The 20,424-nt window shown below is 47.6% G+C and overlaps 1 protein-coding gene across 1 annotated transcript in view; it reads left to right on the forward strand.

The window, feature by feature from the left end:
• Positions 1–20,424, forward strand: part of TNRC6A (trinucleotide repeat containing adaptor 6A) — a 292,395-nt gene that overhangs the window by 266,407 nt on the left and 5,564 nt on the right. Inside the window, exons 2-16 of the mRNA XM_042437722.1 lie at positions 626–647; positions 2,723–3,103; positions 4,905–7,565; positions 8,082–8,246; positions 8,475–8,656; positions 8,864–8,944; positions 9,304–9,355; positions 13,710–13,852; positions 14,358–14,510; positions 15,742–15,873; positions 16,578–16,697; positions 16,810–16,887; positions 17,791–17,983; positions 18,784–18,915; positions 19,983–20,141. Of these exons, the coding sequence (XP_042293656.1) occupies positions 626–647; positions 2,723–3,103; positions 4,905–7,565; positions 8,082–8,246; positions 8,475–8,656; positions 8,864–8,944; positions 9,304–9,355; positions 13,710–13,852; positions 14,358–14,510; positions 15,742–15,873; positions 16,578–16,697; positions 16,810–16,887; positions 17,791–17,983; positions 18,784–18,915; positions 19,983–20,141 (4,654 nt within the window). The remainder of the gene's footprint in view (positions 1–625; positions 648–2,722; positions 3,104–4,904; positions 7,566–8,081; positions 8,247–8,474; positions 8,657–8,863; positions 8,945–9,303; positions 9,356–13,709; positions 13,853–14,357; positions 14,511–15,741; positions 15,874–16,577; positions 16,698–16,809; positions 16,888–17,790; positions 17,984–18,783; positions 18,916–19,982; positions 20,142–20,424) is intronic.

The raw sequence follows: 20,424 nt of genomic DNA on the forward strand, positions 1-20,424 counted from the left end.
GTAGTTGCTTACAGCTATGGCACTGATTCATTCTGAAAGTGGTGATGATGATTACCTGCTTAGGGAGCTTCAAAAGGGCTTTAGGCAAAAAATGATGGAGAATAAGGCTGCTTATTTCTGTCCTAACTCTTGGGGTAAGTCCTGGAAAGGCAGCTTACAGTAAAAAGGAAACAATGAGGAGTTAGTTTTTTGTGGGGTTTTTGAGCTATGTGGCCATGTTCTACACGAGTTTCTTCCTGACGTTTTGCCAGCATCTGTTAGGAAGAAACTCTTCTAGAACATGGCCACATAGCCCAAAAACCCCACAAAAAACTATGGATGCCAGCCATGAAAGCCTTCGACTCCACAATGAGGAGTTAATCAATAATAACCTCAACTGATGGTCTTTTAAAAGGTCTTCTCTTTGGCTCACAGTTTGTCTGGTTCTCCAATATGCCACTGTTTTGCAGGGAGAGGGAAATGCTTTAAGGCAGCTGACTCTCTAAATCTCTAGGAGGCAAAAGGAAGCAGCTTTGCTCCAGCTGTCCCTACTCCAGCTGTTTTTAAGGCCTTGTAAGCCAGCAGTGCTGGTACAGAAAGGCTCAAGAAGCCATTAACTGATTTTTCTTTTCTTTCCTTGTTTCAGACTGCTGAACAAAAAAACAAAGGTAAGTTATTTTGCAGTGGCTGACATAGCATAACTGTTCATGTTGCTATAAAGGGCTTTGCATATGGGTTGGGGATTCAGTGAGGAAAGAGATGAATTCATTCCACACTTTTCTTTTTATGCGCTGGACTTCACAAGGGACCACGGTGGAGGTGTTGGGAGCAGGGCACAGAAATATCTTATCTGCATGGGCCTCCCGCCCATCTCCTGCCAGGCTGGACTATGACTCTGCAGAACAGAGTTTGAATCTCCACTGGGTGACCCTCGGGCAAGTCACCCTCTCTCTCAACCTAAGCAGAAGGGAAACCCCCTCTAAACAAATCTTTCCAGATAGGCCCTGTAATAGGTTCATTTTAGGGTCGCCATAAGTCAGAAAGGACTTGAAGGTACACAACACCAGCATTGTACTTTAAAGTAGCAGCAAGAAAGGTGTACATTTCCCCTGTTCCCTACTAGCATGTGTCCTATTGGCTGAATACTAAAAAAGGGCCTGGATCTCTTTTCACATCACATAAAATGGAATGGCAGGAATCGGAAAGACAGCATGAGTGCCTGAATCCACAAGGTGCCCCCTTTTTGTAAACTCTGGTGTAGTGGCAGCATTGTAACATCACACTGAAACAGAGCATGGCCCATAAAACTTGCCAGAAATTACTGCCATAGGCTTCAGTAGGGCGGGAAAACTTTAATAGCTGTTGTACCACTGCCCAAAAGGAACACAACACCAATGAAGAGTTACTTAAGGCACATCAGTCATTTTCACACAAAAAAATCAAAATATATTTATTATTATTTATTTTATTTATGGTATTTATACCCCACCCTTCAGCCCTAAAGGCTCTCAGAGCAGCTTACAATTATTATTTTTACTTAGACGGTTCCCTGCCCTCAGGCTTACAATCTAAAAGACACGACACAAAAGGAGATGGGTTTTCCTGTGGAAAAATTAGAAGCAAAAGGATAATTGTATCGACTGTTGTATGTATGTATCTGTGTCAGCAGTCTGGACATCTTAATGTTTGCTATGAATGTGGTGGTTTTTATTGGGTTGGTTGGAAATTTCGCACATGAATAGGAGATACCACATAGATCATGGGGGAGCAACTGCAGAAGGGATGGGGGCCTCATTGATCCCTCAGGAAATCTTGGAAGGGCACACTTGTGGGGAGGGAAATCAATCTTTTTGCGTGCCAGTTGCCCTCAGACATCTTATGGGGGGCATAAGGTATTTTCACTGTAGTTTTTTGTGGGTTTTTCGGGCTGTATGGCCATGTTCTAGGAGATTTCCTTCCTGACGTTTCGCCAGCATCCTGTGTGCGCCTGGGAATGGAGGAGTGATTTGCCTGCAGGGAAAGCCCCTGACTCTGAGTGGTTTCCCATTTGCATTTGCTGAGTCCTTATTTTGCTATTCCTCAGGACTGGCAGCCAAACCTTGTTCACTTTAAGGGTTTCCTCTTTCCTGTGGAAATTGTCCAGGTGTTTGTGGATTTCAATAGCTTCCCTGTGCATCCTGACATGGTAGTGGTTGGCATGGTCCAGAACTTCAGTGTTTTCAAACAGTATTTTATACCCAGATGGTTTATCAGGGGCTTTCCTTGCAGATAATGATCACCAATTAGCAGACACTAATCCTCTTTATAATTAGCCTCCCAGCCTGAGGCCTGCCATCAGCACAGAAAAAGACACATGCAAATCACTCCTGCATTCCCAGGCTCACACAGTATATATATACCCAACTTTTTCCAGGCAAACATTCTCTGAAGATGCCAGCCGCAGACGTAGGCAAAATGTCAGGAAGAAAATCTTCTAGAACGTGGCCTCATAGCCCGAAAACCCCACAAAAAACTATGGATGCCAGCCATGAACGCCTTCGACTTCATATTTTCACTGCATTTTTGGGCCGTTTTATCCACTTCTATCTTAGCTCAGTTTTAACTCTCTGTACAATTCTATTGTCAGAAAGAGGACTGTTCATGCTTTATCCTTCTTAAGAAATATTTAATGCTTCTTTGGTGGCCTTTCAAAATCATTAATGGAAACCCACTCTCTCTTCCTTCCTGCCTTGGTTGAGAGCAGCACCAGAACTGTCAAAGCCCATCATAAGCCAGCCACTGCCTGTTGCCTCCACTGCTGCCTGTCCTTCCCCAGCGCCCTGCAGCAGTGTTGGTGGCAGTAATAATGCCAAACGGGCTCTGGGCAACAGTCAGCAGCAAGTGCAGCAGCAGCAGCAGCCACCGGCGCAGCAACCATCCTTGCCTCGCTACGCAGCTCGCGAAGTTCCTCCCCGCTTCCGGCAGCAGGAGCAGAAGCAGCTCTTGAAGAGAGGACAGCCGCTCCCAGGAATTGCTGCCAACCTGGGGCCGACGTCTAAGCCATTGAAGTCAGGAGGCAACCCTGGGACGGGTGAGCAACCGGCAGCTGCTGACGAGGGCCAGAACAGCAGCAGGAAGCAGCCAGGTGAGATGCAGGGAGGGGTGATTTCGGCTGGTAGAGGGGCACCTGGCCTCTGCAGACCGGTTCCTTCCTCTCCTGCCTCAGGCTGAGGCTTCATTTGGGACACTTGGTGCCCACTCAGTGGAAAATCAGCCTGCCTGCCCTCTTTGGGAAATCCATGCTTACTCAGCTTAGCCCAAGCAGTGCCTGCAGCTGTTTGAGGGGTGGCAGTGGGTTGCATGGAAAATATATAAGTGAAGCAGCAATATAGTCTGCACTGTCATCAGGTGTCCTTTGCTGATGCCAGTGAAGAGGCTGCTGTTAGATCTCTCTTTTTCACTCTCTCTCGCTCTCTCATTACCTACTTGTGCAAGAGCCAGACCTCCTCCTTTGCTGTTTCTGTATACATAGTACTTAGTTCTCTGCGCAGATTACTAGATTAAAGTCAGTGGACCGACCACTATCTCTTTTAAGTGTCCCTAAAATACTTGAACACTGTGTCATGGGTTTGAAAGGCTCTTGCAGCCAGGTGTTGGAGTTGGATAGAGGAATGGAGGCGCTTGGATCTGGGGCCACTTCCCAATAATGCTGCTGTGATTTCTTGCTCTCCCCCCAGGCATGCCTCCCATTTGGGACTTGGTCAGCCATTCCCCTAACCAGTAGGTGATGCGAACCTCCTTCCCTTTCATGCCTGTCTCTGTGGTGTTCAGCCATAGGCTCCTTGCGCTGTTCCCTCCATCCTCCGCTCAGTGGTTGTCTTGTATCTTCGTTAGTTTGGAAGCTCACAAAAGCGCATGGCTTGGCTTTGAGGCTTAGGTCAAAACCCAATGAGGTGGTGGAACCCAAAATGCATACCAGCCTTGACCGGTCATTGGGAGTGACAGGGAATTGTAATCCAGCTGCTTTTGGAAGGCATCAGCTTCCCCACCACAGGCTTAGGGACAGAGGTGATATGGCATGCACCCAAGTGGTGTGCCAAAACATTTCTTTTGGCTTTCTTTGATCTGCCAAGTGGAGATGTGAATTTTCTTCTAGTTCTCTCCTCAACAGGAAAGCTGGCTGTTTGCTTATTTGGTAGCCCGCTGCAATACTTGCTTAGGAGCCGCCAGCTCTTGGGCTGCATTAAAGTAGCTTTTGAACGTCCTTTTAGTTTCAGAAGTTGTTGGTGGGCTACTGGATTTTGCACATTTATTTTCTAGCAAAATGTAGAGTCAGTCAAGGATGAAAAGGATCAAGAGACACCCCCAACCTCAATCCCTGTCAAAATGAGAGCCTGGGAGTCTAGCAGGAAAGTTCACATTCATTGCATGTGTGCCCTACTGCTCTTTGTGAGAAGGCCAGTGTCCTTTCTCTAAAGTGAAAGCTGCCAGAATAAAATAGGTCTGGCTAACCAATATAGTGGGCTAATGGGGGGTTGGGGGGTTCAGAAGCCACGTTGTTGGTAATCAGTTCCTGAAGGAGAAGAAACTGGGTGCCTGTGCTTTTTTGACATTCTGATGTAGACTTATCTGCTGTCCCCTCTTCTCCCCATTTTGGTGTTAATACAGTAATGAATTCTGGAGGCAGTTCTTTTGCAGATGGTGTCAGAATTCTTAGGAGCCAAATTGTGTGGTTCAGCTTTTCTAGATCATTTCACCATGCGGAATATGTGGAGACAATTGTTTTGCTGGGTCCTCTGGCAACCATATGGGCTCTTATAACCCTAGTCTTCCAAAATGCCAGACTTAACAGGAGTCTCATTTGGGTTCATCTTGGCTTTGTTCATTATGTTGGGGAGTGTATTTTTGGTGCTGTGTCTAATGGTGTTATGTTCTTCCCTTCCTAGATCTGGACCACAGCACACTAGGATCCCATTATGAGAGCTCTCAGTGGGGAACAATCTCCTCTAGTAGTGACTCCATCACAAACTGGGATAAAGTTCTTGTAGAGGGTGCAGGCAAGGAGGCATGGCCCTCAATCGGTGGCAGTGACTCAGAGTTGGCTTCCAAGCATGTGGATGCTGACTCGGCCCTGAGTTCCGGGTCGGATTGGAACCTCCTTATCATGGCCTCGAGGGGCCTGGGCAGTGAAGCAAACGGTCTACGGAGTGGCTCTCAGTCCAAGTTTGTCAATGGCAGCAACAGCAATAACATGGGCAAGGGAAGCCTTAGCAGATCATCCTGGGGCAGCTCCTGGGCTGGTCTGCAGGAAAACGGAGCCCTGGCGAACACCTGCCCGGTTTCTGCAGATGTTTCCAATGGCCTGGCGGAAATCGGCAACAGTAGAGCAGATGCTTGGGGCACCCTTGGTCCATCCCATGGAGAGCTAAATCCCAGCACTTTGAATTCAAACAGCCACCGTGGTGCCTGGCCTGTCTTGGAGAACAGCAGGCATGCCCTGAAAGGGCCCAGGGGGAACAGCAGCTGCAGCCCCGCCGTGGGTCTGATGGCGAATCCTCAGAGCCTGAACTCTGCCAGCCTTGGCAGCTCCTGGGGTGGCCTGCAGGAAAATGATGACTTCCAAGCAAATGGTACACAAAGGGCTTTGTGTGGCGGGCAGCCCCAGAACCCAATCCCTGAAGTGGACGGACCAAATAATAACACTACTAACTTTGTGATCTCTAGTTTACCAAACCCGGCCAGTTCGATGCAGATGAACGAGCTGGCAAGTAATAATAATAATAATAATACAGGGACTGGAACCTGGGGGATGAGTGCCAAGAGCAGCCGGCCTCAGGCCTCCCCAGTACTAAATGGCACTTCTATGCCTCACCTGAATGGCGTTGGCAGCGAAGCAAAAACCGGCAGCCCTCCTGGTACTCTGTGGGGTGGTTCCTACAGCCCCAGTTACTCTGGAGAGGCCTGCCCCAACTCAAGCAGCCAAGCCAATAGCGACACTGTGAATGCAACTCTAATCATGCCACCTGGGCTGGGTGGCCCCAGCAACTCAAAACCTGACATTGGTAGGGAGAAAGGACCAGGAACGTGGGAGGTGCCAGGGGTGGGCAGCCCCCGGAGCGCTCCCTGGGAACGTGGACTTACTGTGGACCCAGGAGGTGGAGGAGGAAGAGGCCAGAAAGGACCAGCACAGGCTGTGGATGGAGAATGGAACCAGCTGCCCAGCAAGCAGCATGCCTCTGACAGCCTCATTGACAATGGTAAGGAGTTTACAAGCACGTGGAAGTCTGTTGAGGAGGAGAAGAGTGCCAACGTCAACCTCGCAAGTTTCCCAGTGGCTCACCTCATAGAGCAAAATGGTGGGTGGGCCAAGGCCAGTGCTGGAAGCAGTGAGGGAAGCGCCGAGCTCCCTGAGGACAAGTCCTGCGTGGATGGGGCAAGCCGAGAGAGGAGGAAGGTTGACCCTCAGGCCTTACTCCAGAGCATTGTGAACAGGGCGGACCTGGATCCCAGGGTCCTTTGCAACGCTGGCTGGGGACAGACGCCCATCAAGCAGAACACCACCTGGGATACGGAGTTGTCCCCGAGGGGGGAGAGGAAGACCAACAACGGGACTGAAGCCTGGGGGAACTGTGGAGGGCAGGCCGGTGGCTCTGGGGTGGCAGCAGCTCCGGTGGAAAGGCCTGGCCTGAACAGTAACAACGCTCCTTCCGGTGGCTCCAGGTGGGGCGAGCCAAAGTCTGTTACACGCTGGGTGGACTCAAAAGCCTCTGGCAGCCAGGGGGCCTGGGGGGAGGAAAGAGCGACGGTGACACTGGCCAAGGGCAATCAAGTGTGGGGGAATGGCAAGGAAGAGCAGTCCTCAGCTTGGAGTGAGGCAGAAAAGCTCAAGCAGGGCTGGGGAAATGGACAGAAAGGGAACCTCGGGTGGGGGGCAGCAGCAGCAGCAGCAGCTCCAGCCGTTGACGGCTGGGGAGAGAACTCAAGAAGCAGTCACTGGGGAGAGATGCGGAAGTCCAGCTCCGGCAGCAGTGACAGCGACCGTTCGACTTCCGGCTGGAAGGAAACAGGCAAAGGCAACACCGCACACTGGAGTGGGGGCCACAAGAGTGCTCCCGCCACCAAGGCCAGCAGCCACTGTTCTGGCTGGGAGGAAGCCACCAAGCCAAGCCAAAGCCAAGGGTGGGGGGAGGTGCCCAAGCCAAACCACCCCCAGGGCTGGGGAGAAGCACCCAAGTCCCCCAGCTCCCCAGACTGGAACAAGCCACAAGATATTGGGCGCTGGGGGGCAGACACTGCCGCTACTGCAGGCAAGCCCTCTGGCTGGCTGGGTGGACCAGCCCCAGTCCCAGAGGAAGAGCCCACTGGCTGGGAGGAGCCATCCCCAGAATCCATTCGCCGCAAGATCGAGATTGATGACGGGACATCTGCCTGGGGGGACCCAAGCAAGTACAACTATAAGCATGTGAACATGTGGAACAACAACACCCTGAACAGTGGGGCGAGCCTTTTGGATCAGCAAGCACAGCGACAGCAGCAGGGGATGACCCTCCCAGGGGCTGCTAGCATCACAGAGAGCGGTGCCAGCGGCATCAGCAGTGGCGTCTCTGGTAAGTCCTGACTCTCCCATTCTGGTCTGTGCAAGTGAAGCAAATCCTCCATGCCCAGAACTTTTTAAGCTCCTAGAGGTTTCTTTAAAGTATGAATGGGGCACCATGTTCCCCGCTCACCAGCCAGCAACCCCTGTATTTGTGCCATTGCAAAACCCTTTGCCGCACAGTCACATGTGTTCCTTTTAAGTATTTAACCTCCTTTCCCCAGACTGAATAAAGTCAAGCGAGGAAACTAGTGAGTAGGCTGTTCTACTTGTTGACTAACAAGTGTATTGTGTGTCATTCCCGTGGTCTGCCCAAATGCAGGGCCCTCTTAACCTGGGTGGCTGGAGCTGGTGCTCATAATATGTGAGCTTTCCTTTGGCTGTGGGAACTGTTTCCTCTGGTGAAAAAAGGCATGGCACTTTAAGGATTGTTTAGTTTATTTCTAGAATAAGTAAAACCTGCCCCAGCCAAGATATTGTCTTGAACCTTGGGACTGACTTGCTGATTTTATTGGACCTCCTTTGAAAGGTTGGGGAGAGACTCCTGCCCCACCTACTACCGTAGATAATGGCACATCGGCATGGGGCAAACCTGTGGACACCGGTACAAGCTGGGGAGAGTCCATCAGCAATGCAGTGAGCACTGACAGCTGGGGAAACACATCTGTCGGGCGCCAAGCTTCTAATAAACCCGGTAGGTGCTGCTGGCGGGAGTTGACATTTGTGCATTTTAGTAGGAAAGTCCACTTGGTTGTGCCTCTGGGAGACTTGGGTTTGAGTCCTACCTTTATTGGTGGCCATGATGATCTGCCATTTTCAATAGAGGGTATAGTAGGGCTGGCCTTACAGACTGCGCAACGTCTACAGTGCTGAACTGATCATACGGGATATTAATTTTTTTGTGTATTTTTATGCCAATCAGGACCGAAGTCTATGCAAGCCCCAGATGGCAGGTGTGGGGGCAATATGCCTTTGGCTAGGAGTCATCAGGCCGGCTGGGAGGAAGAAGAGGATGTTGAGATTGGAATGTGGAATAGCAGCTCAACCCAAGAAGCTAACGCCTCTTTACACTGGCCACCATGCTCAAAAAAGCTGCCTTCTAAGGTAATCGGGGAGGATGGAAGGGAGAACGGACACATGGGGCTGGGTGGCCGGCTTTTGGAGCAGAGTGCTCCAAAAAAAGATGGAGGAGTTCTGGCTGTTCCTGCTGAGTAGATGGGGTCTCTGGCACAAACAACATCCTCTTTCTTTTCTGCCTGACATCTCCAGGTGTATTAATAACTGCTGTTGGGGGTTGTTGGGTTTTTTTAGGGAACAATGAAAAATGGAAATAAGCAAGAAGAGATGTGGGTAAATCCGTTTGTGAAGCAGTTTGCAAATCTTGGCTTCCCAGTGAGTATTTTATGTAATTGCTGGGCTGCTTATTTATTCATTAAATGTATTCTACCTTTCCCTTCTGTCTAGAACGGCACTTGTTCAGAAATAATGATAAGCAGGAGTCATTTAAAATTCTGGTTTACTGTTAACAAAACACTGTCCTGGCCATTGCTTTAACTGCTCCCATGGGAAAAAGACTGATGTGAGAAAAATTGAACATGTGCTATGATGCTCTTTCTTATCAAACAGTTCCCAGTCATTACAAATAACATTGGTTTTTTGTTATATCCCGTTCTAAACATTCTTCAGCTATTTAGGAAAGTCAGAGGAGAGAGTTGGGTGTATTAATAACCTAGAGGCAATTATTATTTCAGAGAGACTCACCAGAAGAAATGATGCAGAGCAATAAGATGGAGATATCTGGAGGTAGGTGCAGGCACAGCATGGGATGGAGTGGAAGAAGTGTGATTGGGAGTTTATTTGTATATGGCTTGAAAGTCTTATTTAATCCTCTGCTCCAAGTGGTTCAGGTTATTACCACATTGGGGGAAAAAATCAGCAGTCATTTTTATTACTTGTGACAGTTCTTGCCAGAGAGAGGAGGAGAAGAGAAGGAGCTGGGCAGCCATTTTGAGTGGTGACTGTTTGATTTTTAAAAAAAATTTTTTTTGGGAGAGTATGCTTGTTTCTGAGGGGGCGGAGCTTCTGTGAGTCACTAGGGGGTGGAGCTTGCAGACTAGCTCTATACAACTCCTCCCAGAGCCACATGCCTTACGGCACGCGGATTTATTTTTTTTTTAATGAAAGAAATCTACAGCAGAGACTTCTGTAATGCGCTGTACATGGGGCTACTTTTGTGCCAAGTTCAGAAACTTCAACTTGTACAAAATATGGCAGCCAGGTTAATTACAGGTTCGCATCATAACAATCACATAACACTGGCTTTGAAATCCCTTCACTGGCTGCCAATTAGTTTATAGGTAAGGTCCAAGGTGTTGGTGATTACCTTCAAAGCCCTACATGACTTGGGTCCAGAATACTTAAGGGATCGCCTTCTTCCGTACTGTCCGTCCCGCACTCTAAGGTCCTCGGGGAAGAATCTACTTCAGCCAATAAAATCTAGGCTAACTTCAGTCACCCAGAGGGCCTTTTCCATCGTAGCTCCAAAGCTAAGGAATGACCTGCCGAAGGAGATCCGTGACATTTCTACTCTTACAGCCTTTAAGAAGGCTCTTAAGACGGATCTCTTCCGGCAGGCCTTCCCTACCTAGTTCTACTCCCCATTTACTGTGACTTATGTCACTCTGTCCCCCAATTCTTCCCTTAAATTAATGAGAAGAATTAAATTTAATTTAATTGAAATTATATTCTGGCCTCAAAAAGAAGAGCCCTCCTTCTGCTCCAACTGTCATCATCAGACCTAGGAGGGAGTGAAAAAGACAGGCCCAATGTCCATCAGGCCGAACTGTAAATTTACTGTAACTCACGTCGCTCTGTTTTATTTTACTATATTTTATTTATTGTTGTATTTTATTTTATTCTCTTTATTTTCATTGTTGTAACCCACCCGGATTCCTTGTGATTGGGTGGGCTATAAATTATTATTATTATTATTATTATTATTATTATTATTATTATTATTCGATCATAGGCTGCGGTTCCATGAGGAGGGACTTCTTGCAACGGATGAGTTGTATCTCACATCAGTTGGAAGAAATGTTTTTGCCAACAGTCTCAAGAATTTGATCAGGAGGGTTTTAAACTGAGTTTTGTGGGGGAGGGAGAGAAATAGGCCAAACAGGAAAGGAGGAGGAATAGCATTATATGTCAGGGACATTTACACCAGTGAAGAGATCCAGGACATCAATCCTGGAAGCAAGGTGGAGAGCGTCTGGATAAAAATTAAAGGGGAGGGAAACAACAAGGATGTTCTGGTGGGAGTCTACAACAGACCCCCAGGTCAGACGGAGGAATTGGATGACGCCTTTTTAGAACAGATGACTACACACTCAGAAAGGAGAAACGTAGTAGTGATGGGTGAGTTCAACTATCCTGATGTTTGTTGGAAGTCAAACTCAGCCAAATCCTCAAGGTCTAACAAATTCCTCACTTGCCTGGAAGACAATGTCATGGTCCAAAAGGTGGAAGAGGCAACAAGGGGATCAGCCCTTTTGTATCTGATCCTAACCAACAAGGATGACTTGGTTAATGGGGTGCAAGTGGTGGGATCTTTAGGTGGAAGTGACCATGTTCTCCTAGAGTTTGTTATACAGTGGAAAGGAGAAGCCAGACATAGTCAAACATGCATCCTAGACTTTAGGAAAGCGGATTTTAGTAAACTTAGAGAAATACTGGGGGTGATCCTATGGTCAGAAATACTAAAAGAAAAGGGAGTTCAGGACAGATGGGAGTTTCTCAAAAGGGAGATACTGAAGGCACAATTTCAAACAGTTCCAATGAGGAAGAAAAACGGGAGATGTCTCAAGAAACCAGGATGGATGACTAAGGAACTTTCAACTGAGCTGAGTTTGAAACGGAAGATGTATAAGAAATGGAAAAAGGGGGAAATCACCAAAGAGGAATTCAAAGAAATAGCAGGCATGTGTAGGGTTAAAGTCAGAAAAGCTAAAGCTCAGAATGAACTCAGGCTTCCTAGAGAGATTAAGAACAACAAAAAGGGCTTTTTTGGATATGTCCTCAGCAAAAGGTAGAAGAAGGAAACGGTAGGGCCACTGCGTGGAGAAGATGGCAAAATGCTAACAGAAGACAGAGAAAAGGCAGAATGACTCAACACCTTCTTTGCCTCAGTCTTCTCAGAAAAGGAAAAGGGAGCTCAACCTGAGGATAAAGGAGCAGAGGACAGAATAGGGGAATTTCAGCACAGAATAAGAGATAGTAAAGGAATACCTTGTTAATATAAACGAATATAAGTCTCCAGGACCAGATGAACTACATCCAAGGGTATTAAAAGAGCTGGCAAATGCAATATCGGAGCCATTGGCAATAATAGTCTTTGAGAACTCCTGGAGAACAGGAGAAGTCCCAGCAGACTGAAGGAGGGCAAACATTGTCCCCATCTTCAAAAAGGGGGAAAAGAGGGTCCCAACAATTATCATCCAGTTAGTCTGAGATCAATACCAGGAAAGATTGTGGAGCAGATCATTAAACAGAGAGTCTGTGAACATCTAGAAGGCAATGCCATAATCACAAAAAGTCAACATGGGTTTCGGAGAAACAAATCATGCCAGACAAATCTGATCTCTTTCTTTCATAAAATTACCAGCTTAGTAGATGAAGGGAATGCTGTGGATATAGTATATTTTGTTTTCAGTAAGGCCTTTGACAAGGTTTCTCATGACATTCTTGCAAAGAAGCTTGTAAAATGTGGGCTAGACAAGGCAACTGTTACATGGATTTGGAATTGTTTGCCTGGCAGAACCAAAAAGGTGCTCAACAATGGCTCTTTTTCATCCTGGAGAGAAGTGACCAGAGGGGTCCCAGGGGGCTCTGTCCTGGGCCCAGTGCTATTCAACATCTTTATCAATGACTTGGATGACAGAACTGGGAACATATCAGATGTACAGATGACACCAAATTAGGAGGAGCAGCTAATACTCCAGAGGACAGGATCAAAATTCAAAATGACCTGAATAGACTAGAAAGTTGGGCTTTCCTTCTTCAACAGGGAGAAATGTAAGGTACTGCATTTAGGGAGGAAAAATAAAATGCACAGATAGGGGACACCTGACTGAATGAAACTACGTGTGAAAAGGATCTAGGAGTCCAAGTAGACCACATGTTGAACATGACTCAACAGTGTGATGCGGCAGCTAAAAAGGCCAATGCAATTTTAGGCTGCATCAATAAAAGTAAAGTGTCTAGATCAAGGGAAGTAATAGTCGCACTCTATTCTGCTTTGTTCAGGCCCCACCTGGAATACTATGTCCAGTTCTGGGCACCACAATTCAAAAAGGACATTGAGAAACTGGAACTATGTCCAAAGGAGGGAGACTAAAATGGTGAAGGATCTGAAAACCATGTCTTTATGAGGAATGACTTAGGGAGCTGGGGATGTTTAGCCTGGAGAAAAGAAGGTTAAGAGGTGATATGATAGCCCTGTTTAAATACTTGAAGGGAGGGAGCAAGCTTGTTTTCTGCTGTTTCAGAGAAAAGGACCCAGAACAGTGGAAAAGAGATTCCACCTCAACATTAGGAGGAACTTCCTGACAGTAAGGGCTGTTCGACAGTGGAACACATTCCCTCAGAGTGTAGTAGAGTCTCCTTCCTTGGAGGTCATTAAGCAGAGGCTGGATGACCATCTGTCAGGGATGCTTTGACTGAGAGTTTCTGCATGGCAGAATGGGATTGGACTGGATGGCCCTTGCAGTCTCTTCCAACTCTATGATTCTATGAACACAGCTGAGCCAAACATTGCCAAAACAGGTTGTGGGCTTTCATCTGTTGTTTCTCCACATGAATTTGCTTTATAGTGTTTTCCTCTTCATTATGGAAACTACAGCCTGGCAAAGGCCTCCTTTGGTTGTGCTTCTCTCAGACCTGCTCAGGGGCAAGAGGAGTTGTACCAGGAGCCAAGACTTTTGCAATGGGGAAGTTGCCTCTGGGGAACCTTATGTGCCCTTGTCATAGGCAGAATTAAAGCCAGAGGACAGTAGAGTGATAAGTGCATGGGAGGACCAATCAGGATGGTATAGCTTTGGGTGCTTGCAGCCACTTATCCGTCGTGATGATGTGGGAGCCATATCCTTCCCTCCCTCTCTAGGGATCCTGCCTGACAAGTGGATGGAGATGGAGAAGCACAACCTGAATGTTACCGAATACAGCCGGGTGATAGGGAAAGGCCCTCACTCCCGTCCTCAGATTTCCAAAGAGTCTTCCATGGATCGAAATCCTTATTTTGATAAGGTAAGAGCCTGTTGCCTTCAGAGGAAATGTCTGTGATTGCCAGCTTGCTGCAGTTCTGGCCCATTTGGATGTTTAGGCTGTTTCTCGCTGAGTAGTTAGTATAGGTGAGCTAATGCTTGGTTTAATTTATTGCAGAGCATTTTAACTGCATGCAAATCTCTGGGTGGGTGGCAAGCATGTTCAAGCCCACGAGTATTCACAGGAAGCAACAGAGTCCTCCATTGATATGGTGGCTTTGCTGCCAGCTTGTGTCCCTGTCCCTGTCTATCTCTGGCTCTTCTGCAATGTCTGGGAAGCAGTCTGAGTAGCGCTGTTGTGATGTTGTGGGCTCTCAGCTTAGGGAACCCAAGTGACTCTGACTTCTCTCTTGTTTTCTGCCTCTCTTCCTGTGGATCCTGGACCCTGTCTGCCTATTCTTCCTTCCGTTCTCCTGCCACTTGTTTGCGGTCTGGTTTTTGCACCTCTTCCTCCTCCTTCTCCTCCTCCAACTTGCCTGTCCCACCAGGATGGCCTTGTCGTAGCAGCAGATGATTCCCAAAATGTGCAGTTCATGTCCAATCAGAGCACGAAGTTTCCCCCTTCAAACAGTGCACTACCTAACCATGCTCTCAGCTCGCTAACAGGGCTGAGCGCACAAAGTTTGAATTCTGTTAGACAGGTAAGGCTGTGAGCATCTTCGCCCGTATTTAATCAAAGCCCACTTCTGATATTTTTACTGTACTTCGGGTCCCCAAAACTCCAGACACTTAAAAATCACAGAGGTGTCCTCTGACCTTTTGGCCCCCACTCAGTGAATGCACATGGAGAAACAGGTTTTTTTGCATGCATTCTTCTTGCAGGACTCTATAGCCAGGGTCTCTCCAGTTGGCTGCTTTGTAGGAAATCCAAGTGTTCTCCAGCTCCTCAAAATCCTGTTCCTTGGTGACAGACAAGGGACCTCTGTGCCCTATGTCTCCAGAATAGATCCCTTTTTTTGGAACAGTCACACACTGAGAATGTGGTTCCTCATTTCCACCTCTTCAGCACTGGCTCCTGTAGTTCTTCTGTGCCATTCAGTTCATGGCTCTCCTCATTAGCCACTGTAATGTCCCTGCAGCAACTAGGGTCCCTCCTTTCCGTTTCTCCTTTGTTCTTTCCCCATTTGTCTGTTTCTTGGGTGAATGTTACCATTGTGTAAGAGTACAGAAACACTGGCACATTTGAAAAAAGCTCAGTGGCAGGGCATACATTTCCCCTTGGTCCAGGAGGGAAGATTTAGACAAGAAGAGGAGAGCCTTAACCTCGGGAGGAAGCCTGGGATTTCCTTCATTTAACTTAATAAGCCGCCACTTCTGGGCAAGGATGCAGCTGTTGGGGTTGCTCACTTTTAATGTAGCAGATGGAGACCTATTGCAGTGCAGTAGCTTGAGTTCTCATGGCCTGCAGCTCTCTTTCTCTGATTTGATGTACTAAGCTTAGCTGTTTTGGTATGTGGCTTGTGCCTTTCTGTCTCCAGACAAAGATGTTAAAAGGCAGATAAGTCATCCTTACCACTCTTTTCTGAATTTTGAGGGAAAGGGAAACTCGGACACACAACACTACCAGGTTGAATCCAGTTCTTGATCTTGTGTATTCTGGCAGCAGAATGTTGTTGTTGTTGAGGCCTCAGTTAAAATTGCCAAAGCTTTAGGGACAGGAAGAGGGGGGTCCTGCTTCCTAGAATAGTCTGCAACAGGACCCCACAACACACACATACATGTCTCATTCAAGAGGCTGCCCTGTGCTGAATGCAACCCTCTCAGAGAGGGCAAGATGGGCAACCCTGGCTCTGCAGGGCTTTTACCTATTTTGGAAAGGACTTCTGGAAAGAAGAGCAGATGTTGCCAAGTCAATTTGCTTTCTCTCTGCAGAACGGCAACCCCAGTTCGTTTGGAAACCTTGCAGCACAGTCCCGGAATCTGCCTCCTTCTCCAGCACAACAGTCTCTCAGCTCGTCCCAGCCCAACCCGCGCTCCCAAGTGCCTCCGTTGCCCTCCCCTCAGGTGAGGTCAGGGGATGCTTGGCCTGGTTGCGGTGGGCTGGGGGTTTCTACACACAGAGAGGGTTCTACTTTTTTGTTCAAGAACACTACTTTCCAGTTTTAAAAAATCTCAGAATGGTTTACAAGAAAAAACAATAGCAAAATCAGTTGCTAGAAATTATAAATAGTTTTTATTAAAAGAACATATTCAGCATTCCTGAGGTAGCTAAAATAAGCTGAATAGTAAGGAGAATCAGACATCTCTTTAGTTGATGACTAGGACTTCGTTTTGGTTAATGGAGAGGGGCTGGAGACCCTCCTCTCAAGAAATGTGTCTCTCTGCACCTCTTCTTGCCCCCCTCTTCCATGTAGATCTCTCTACTAAGAAGCAGTTGAAAAGAGACAAATGCTGCATCCAGCCCCTTCTCCTTCCAGCCCAGTACTTGGCAGTTTTTGCCTCCTTCCCATGGATTGGTGACTGACTGGGTGCAGGAGCTGGCTGCCTTAATTAAAGTCTGTTGTTCGCACATCCGAAATGCAGGAAGCACAGAAGGGCAGGTGGCCTTGGTGCCAGTCGCAGTGTCCCTGAGATACACAAAGCAGCACCAAGTCCCCTTTTATTCCCTTCTGCTCGAGTCACTTCCCCCTCAGCTGCTGCTTTTTCCTCAACCTTCTGTCCCACAATCTCACTGCAGCCTTTGCACGGTGGTTCTTTCTGCATTGCAGGTCCCAGTGTCCTTGCTGAAGTATGCACCAAACAATGGGGGCCTCAACCCACTCCTTGGCGCACAACAGGTAGCCATGTTGAGCCAACTCTCCCAGTTGAACCAACTCTCCCAGTTACAAGTAAGTAGACAACCTGGGGCTACTCTCCCCCCCCCCCCCCATTCAACTGACTCCCGTAACCTTGCCCCCTCCCTGCCACCCTCCTCCTAAACTGTCGCCTGCCCCACCACAGCGATTTCTGGTTCAGCAGAAGAAGGCACAGAATCAGAGAAACATGCCGTCTGGAGGCCGTCAGCAGCAGGAGCAGCAGGTATGGGTTTGACCTTTCTCTCCCTATCCTGGTAGAGCAGTAGTTAAATGCTGATACTGCAGCCACTCACTCACAGCCACAAGACAAGGTTCAATCCCAGCCTAGCATCCTTCTGAGGTCACTAAAATGAGTACTCAGCTTGTTGGGGGCAATTTGCTTACTGTTGAAAAATGCTTAGAAACTGCTTAGTGCGGTATGAAGTAGTATATAAATAAAGCTGCTATTGCTAGCTGGTATTGCTACCCTGTCCTCCACCCGCCCCTTTCAACTGTCATTTCTATCCTCCCTCATTCTTACGAAGGCAATTTTGCATTAAGTCTTTCTGCAGGTCCACAATATACACACACATACACACACAGTCTTCACAAAATCTTTCAAGGCAGGACGTATTCTTGCCTTCGGGAAAAAATTAGTAGTAAATAGTCTAGTCAGTGGCCTCTCATAGACTTTGTAGGGCAGGGTGGTGAATAGACGCCGAAGCCCAAAAGACCAGAGTAGCACCAGCTAACTCTGCTTTTGTTCTCTTCATGCTGCCTTCTTAGTAGCATTACAGTAGAACTATCTAACATTTAGTACCTCAGTGAGCTGAACGACTGTCTCTTAGGTGGAGTGGTTGATGGGCTTCAGTACTTAGAATCATAGAGTTAGAAGAGACCACAAGGACCATCCAGTCTAACCCCCAGCCATGCAGGAATACACAATCAAATCATGTCCTGATTCTTGATTCTCTTGTGGCATAGGAGGGAAGGAGGGTGACAGCTGTGTACTCTTCTGGACCACTAGACAGTCGTTTTGGTGGAGGGTGGACAGTAACTCCATAGCCCTAAAAGCCCTGCCCTTTGCCAGTCATTGTTCAAGCCTCGGGATGTTTGTCTTACACCTCCCTGCTCTCTTTCTCTGAAGAGTCGCTCCCTCAGTATGCAGCAACAGATGATGCAACAGTCTTGTCAGCTTGATCCAAATCTACTCCTGAAGCAGCAGCAACAGCTCCACCCGAGCGCCATGAAATCATTCCTGGAGAGTGTCGTGCCCCATGCCAACACAGAGCTGCAGAAAGGGCCATCACAGATCAGTGCATTTAGCAATTTCCCCATAGGTGGGTGCCTGTTCCCTCTCTGGCCATGTGTTTGGGGATGGGATGTCCAGCATTCTGGCTTCTGGGAGCAGGGTTTGGTCTTGGTCTCTCAAGGGATGCAGAAGCACTTGTTTGAGTCCCTGACTTTTGTTCACTAGCCAGGGAGCAGCTAACTGGTCAACATACATGCTTGCTTTGTTTGCCTGGCTTCACCAGATTAAATGCCTAACTATAACGTATGTTTACATATTGTGAAAATGTGACGAGGGTTGCTCCTTACTGCAGTGGTTCCCAACCTTCCTAATGCCGTGACCCTTTAATACAGTTCCTCATGTTGCGGTGACCCAAAACCATGAAATTATTTTCGTTCCTACTTCATAATTGTAATTAAATAGGTGTTTTCCAGTGGTCTTAGGTGACCCCCCATGAAAGAGTCATTCGACCCCCAAAGGGGTCCCGACCCACAGGTTGGGAACCACTGCCTTACTGGGTCCTTAAGTTATTTGTCTCAGTATCAACAATTTACAGTCTGAAAAGCTGTCCATTTTGTTTTCATCCAAGTCATAGTACAAATTTCCTGTGAAACAACACAACCAGAATATGCAAGGCCTGAGGAAGAGCTGAGTTCAAGGATGTCTCCAGTTTCAGGGGGAAAAGCAGCATAGCAGTTAATGGGAGTAAGGGCTTTGTGTTCCTCAGTCTGTTGATGAATAAGCTTAACTGAAGTGCAGGGAATAAACACATGACGCAGGTAGAGCTGAGAATGTAGGGTTGATGGTGGTAAAGAGTGGTACTTGCTGATCTTGTAACCTCTTTTGCAGGATCGAACTCAAACTTGAATGTAAATATGGACATGGGCAGTATTAAGGAGCCACAGTCTCGGCTGAGTAAATGGACAACTGTGGATAGTATTTCCACAAACACATCATTGGATCAGAATGCCAGCAAAAATGGTAAGCTAGACCGAGACAGTTTGAGATGGCCCTGCAGTGAGAGAATCCCCCACTGTCGCTTCTGCTGCATTTTGGGCTGTTGTTTCTTACCTCTTCCACAGCCTAGCTGATAGCATGTAAATTATGGGATTTTGAGCAGGAGAGTTCAGTTCTGAAGATTAACAAGAAAGCTTTTATCCTCGATAGATTTAATGCCAGCTAAATTATGCAAATCTTTGCAGCATTTGGAAGGCTGCATATTTTGGATGCTTTTACTGAAAGCATGAGTGGAAGAAGTAATCAGAGGGGGTTTTTATTTTAAAAAAAGATAATAATGTGGTATTCTACAAAGAGTAGAGGTTTGGATAAGCACATGACAGAGGTGGGGAGCTTTGAAAGATTAGGAGAGGCTGACGGGGGATGGCTGATGAAATACAATTGTGGAGGAAGTCAGAGCTCTTCCTCTGGAATTGGGGGTGGGCAGAGCCAGGGTCAGCCTATCTCCCCCACCTCCACAAACAGGCTGAAACACAGGGGCCAGGAGGGATGTGATGCCATTTCCAGCTTCCTTTTTTTGGCCCAAAGCCCCATACATTTTGTTTTTGCACGTTTTCCAGTGGAGAAGAATTCTAATGGAGTCCTTAGCAGTTTCATGACAGGATTTCACCCTCCACATTTTGAAATTTGAGAGGCTTGGAAACTGAAAAAATCCCCCATCCCCCCAAAAAATTAGAGGGCATCTGAAGACTATGGGGATGTCCCATGTGGACCATTTGCTATGCTTTTCCTGGAAGCTCCTTACAGAGGCTACTTGCATGCTTTTAATGCCATTCTGACAGTCATGAGAACCAGAGTAGGGTTAGGGTTAGGGTTAGGTTTTTATTATTTGCTTGAACATCTTCTAAATACTTGGGTGACTGTAAAATGTGGCTTGCCATCTCTTGCCAAAGGCAAGGTGGTGCTTTAAGGAAGCAATTGACTGAGTTGACCACTCTTGTTGCTGCCCAGAGCTGAGCAGCCCCAGAGGACTTTCCACCATTCTCCCCTTTCTCCCCCTGCCTTTGCTCTCCCTACCTCCCCATTTCCAGGTGCTATTTCAAGTGGCTTCAGACTGGAGGAAACGTCCTTTGTTCCCTATGACTTCATGAACAGCAGTAACTCGCCGGCCAGTCCTCCTGGACCGATTGGGGATGGCTGGTCACGTGCCAAATCACCAAACAGTTCTAGCAGTGTCAACTGGCCACCAGGTGAGCTGATGAGAGGCCATTTGCCACTAAGCTGCTGCTGGGCATCCAGGTTTTGGAGCCTCACGTCCTGGAAACCACTCTCTCTTTCTTCCCTTTGGGGTCAGGGAGGGTAAAGGTGGAAACACCTGATTGAAAAGGGGGCCTGGATAAGACTTCAAACTTTCTCCCTGAGCGACAGCTTCCAGAAAAGGAGCCAGAAAGGCCATTTGGGTCCCAGAAAGGAGATGGCTAGGTGACAAAAAGCAAGTGGGATACAAGATCTCTGCCATTTAGAGGCCCCTCA

The sequence above is a fragment of the Sceloporus undulatus genome, chromosome 8, assembly GCF_019175285.1.
Source record: "Sceloporus undulatus isolate JIND9_A2432 ecotype Alabama chromosome 8, SceUnd_v1.1, whole genome shotgun sequence".
NCBI lineage: Eukaryota > Metazoa > Chordata > Lepidosauria > Squamata > Phrynosomatidae > Sceloporus > Sceloporus undulatus.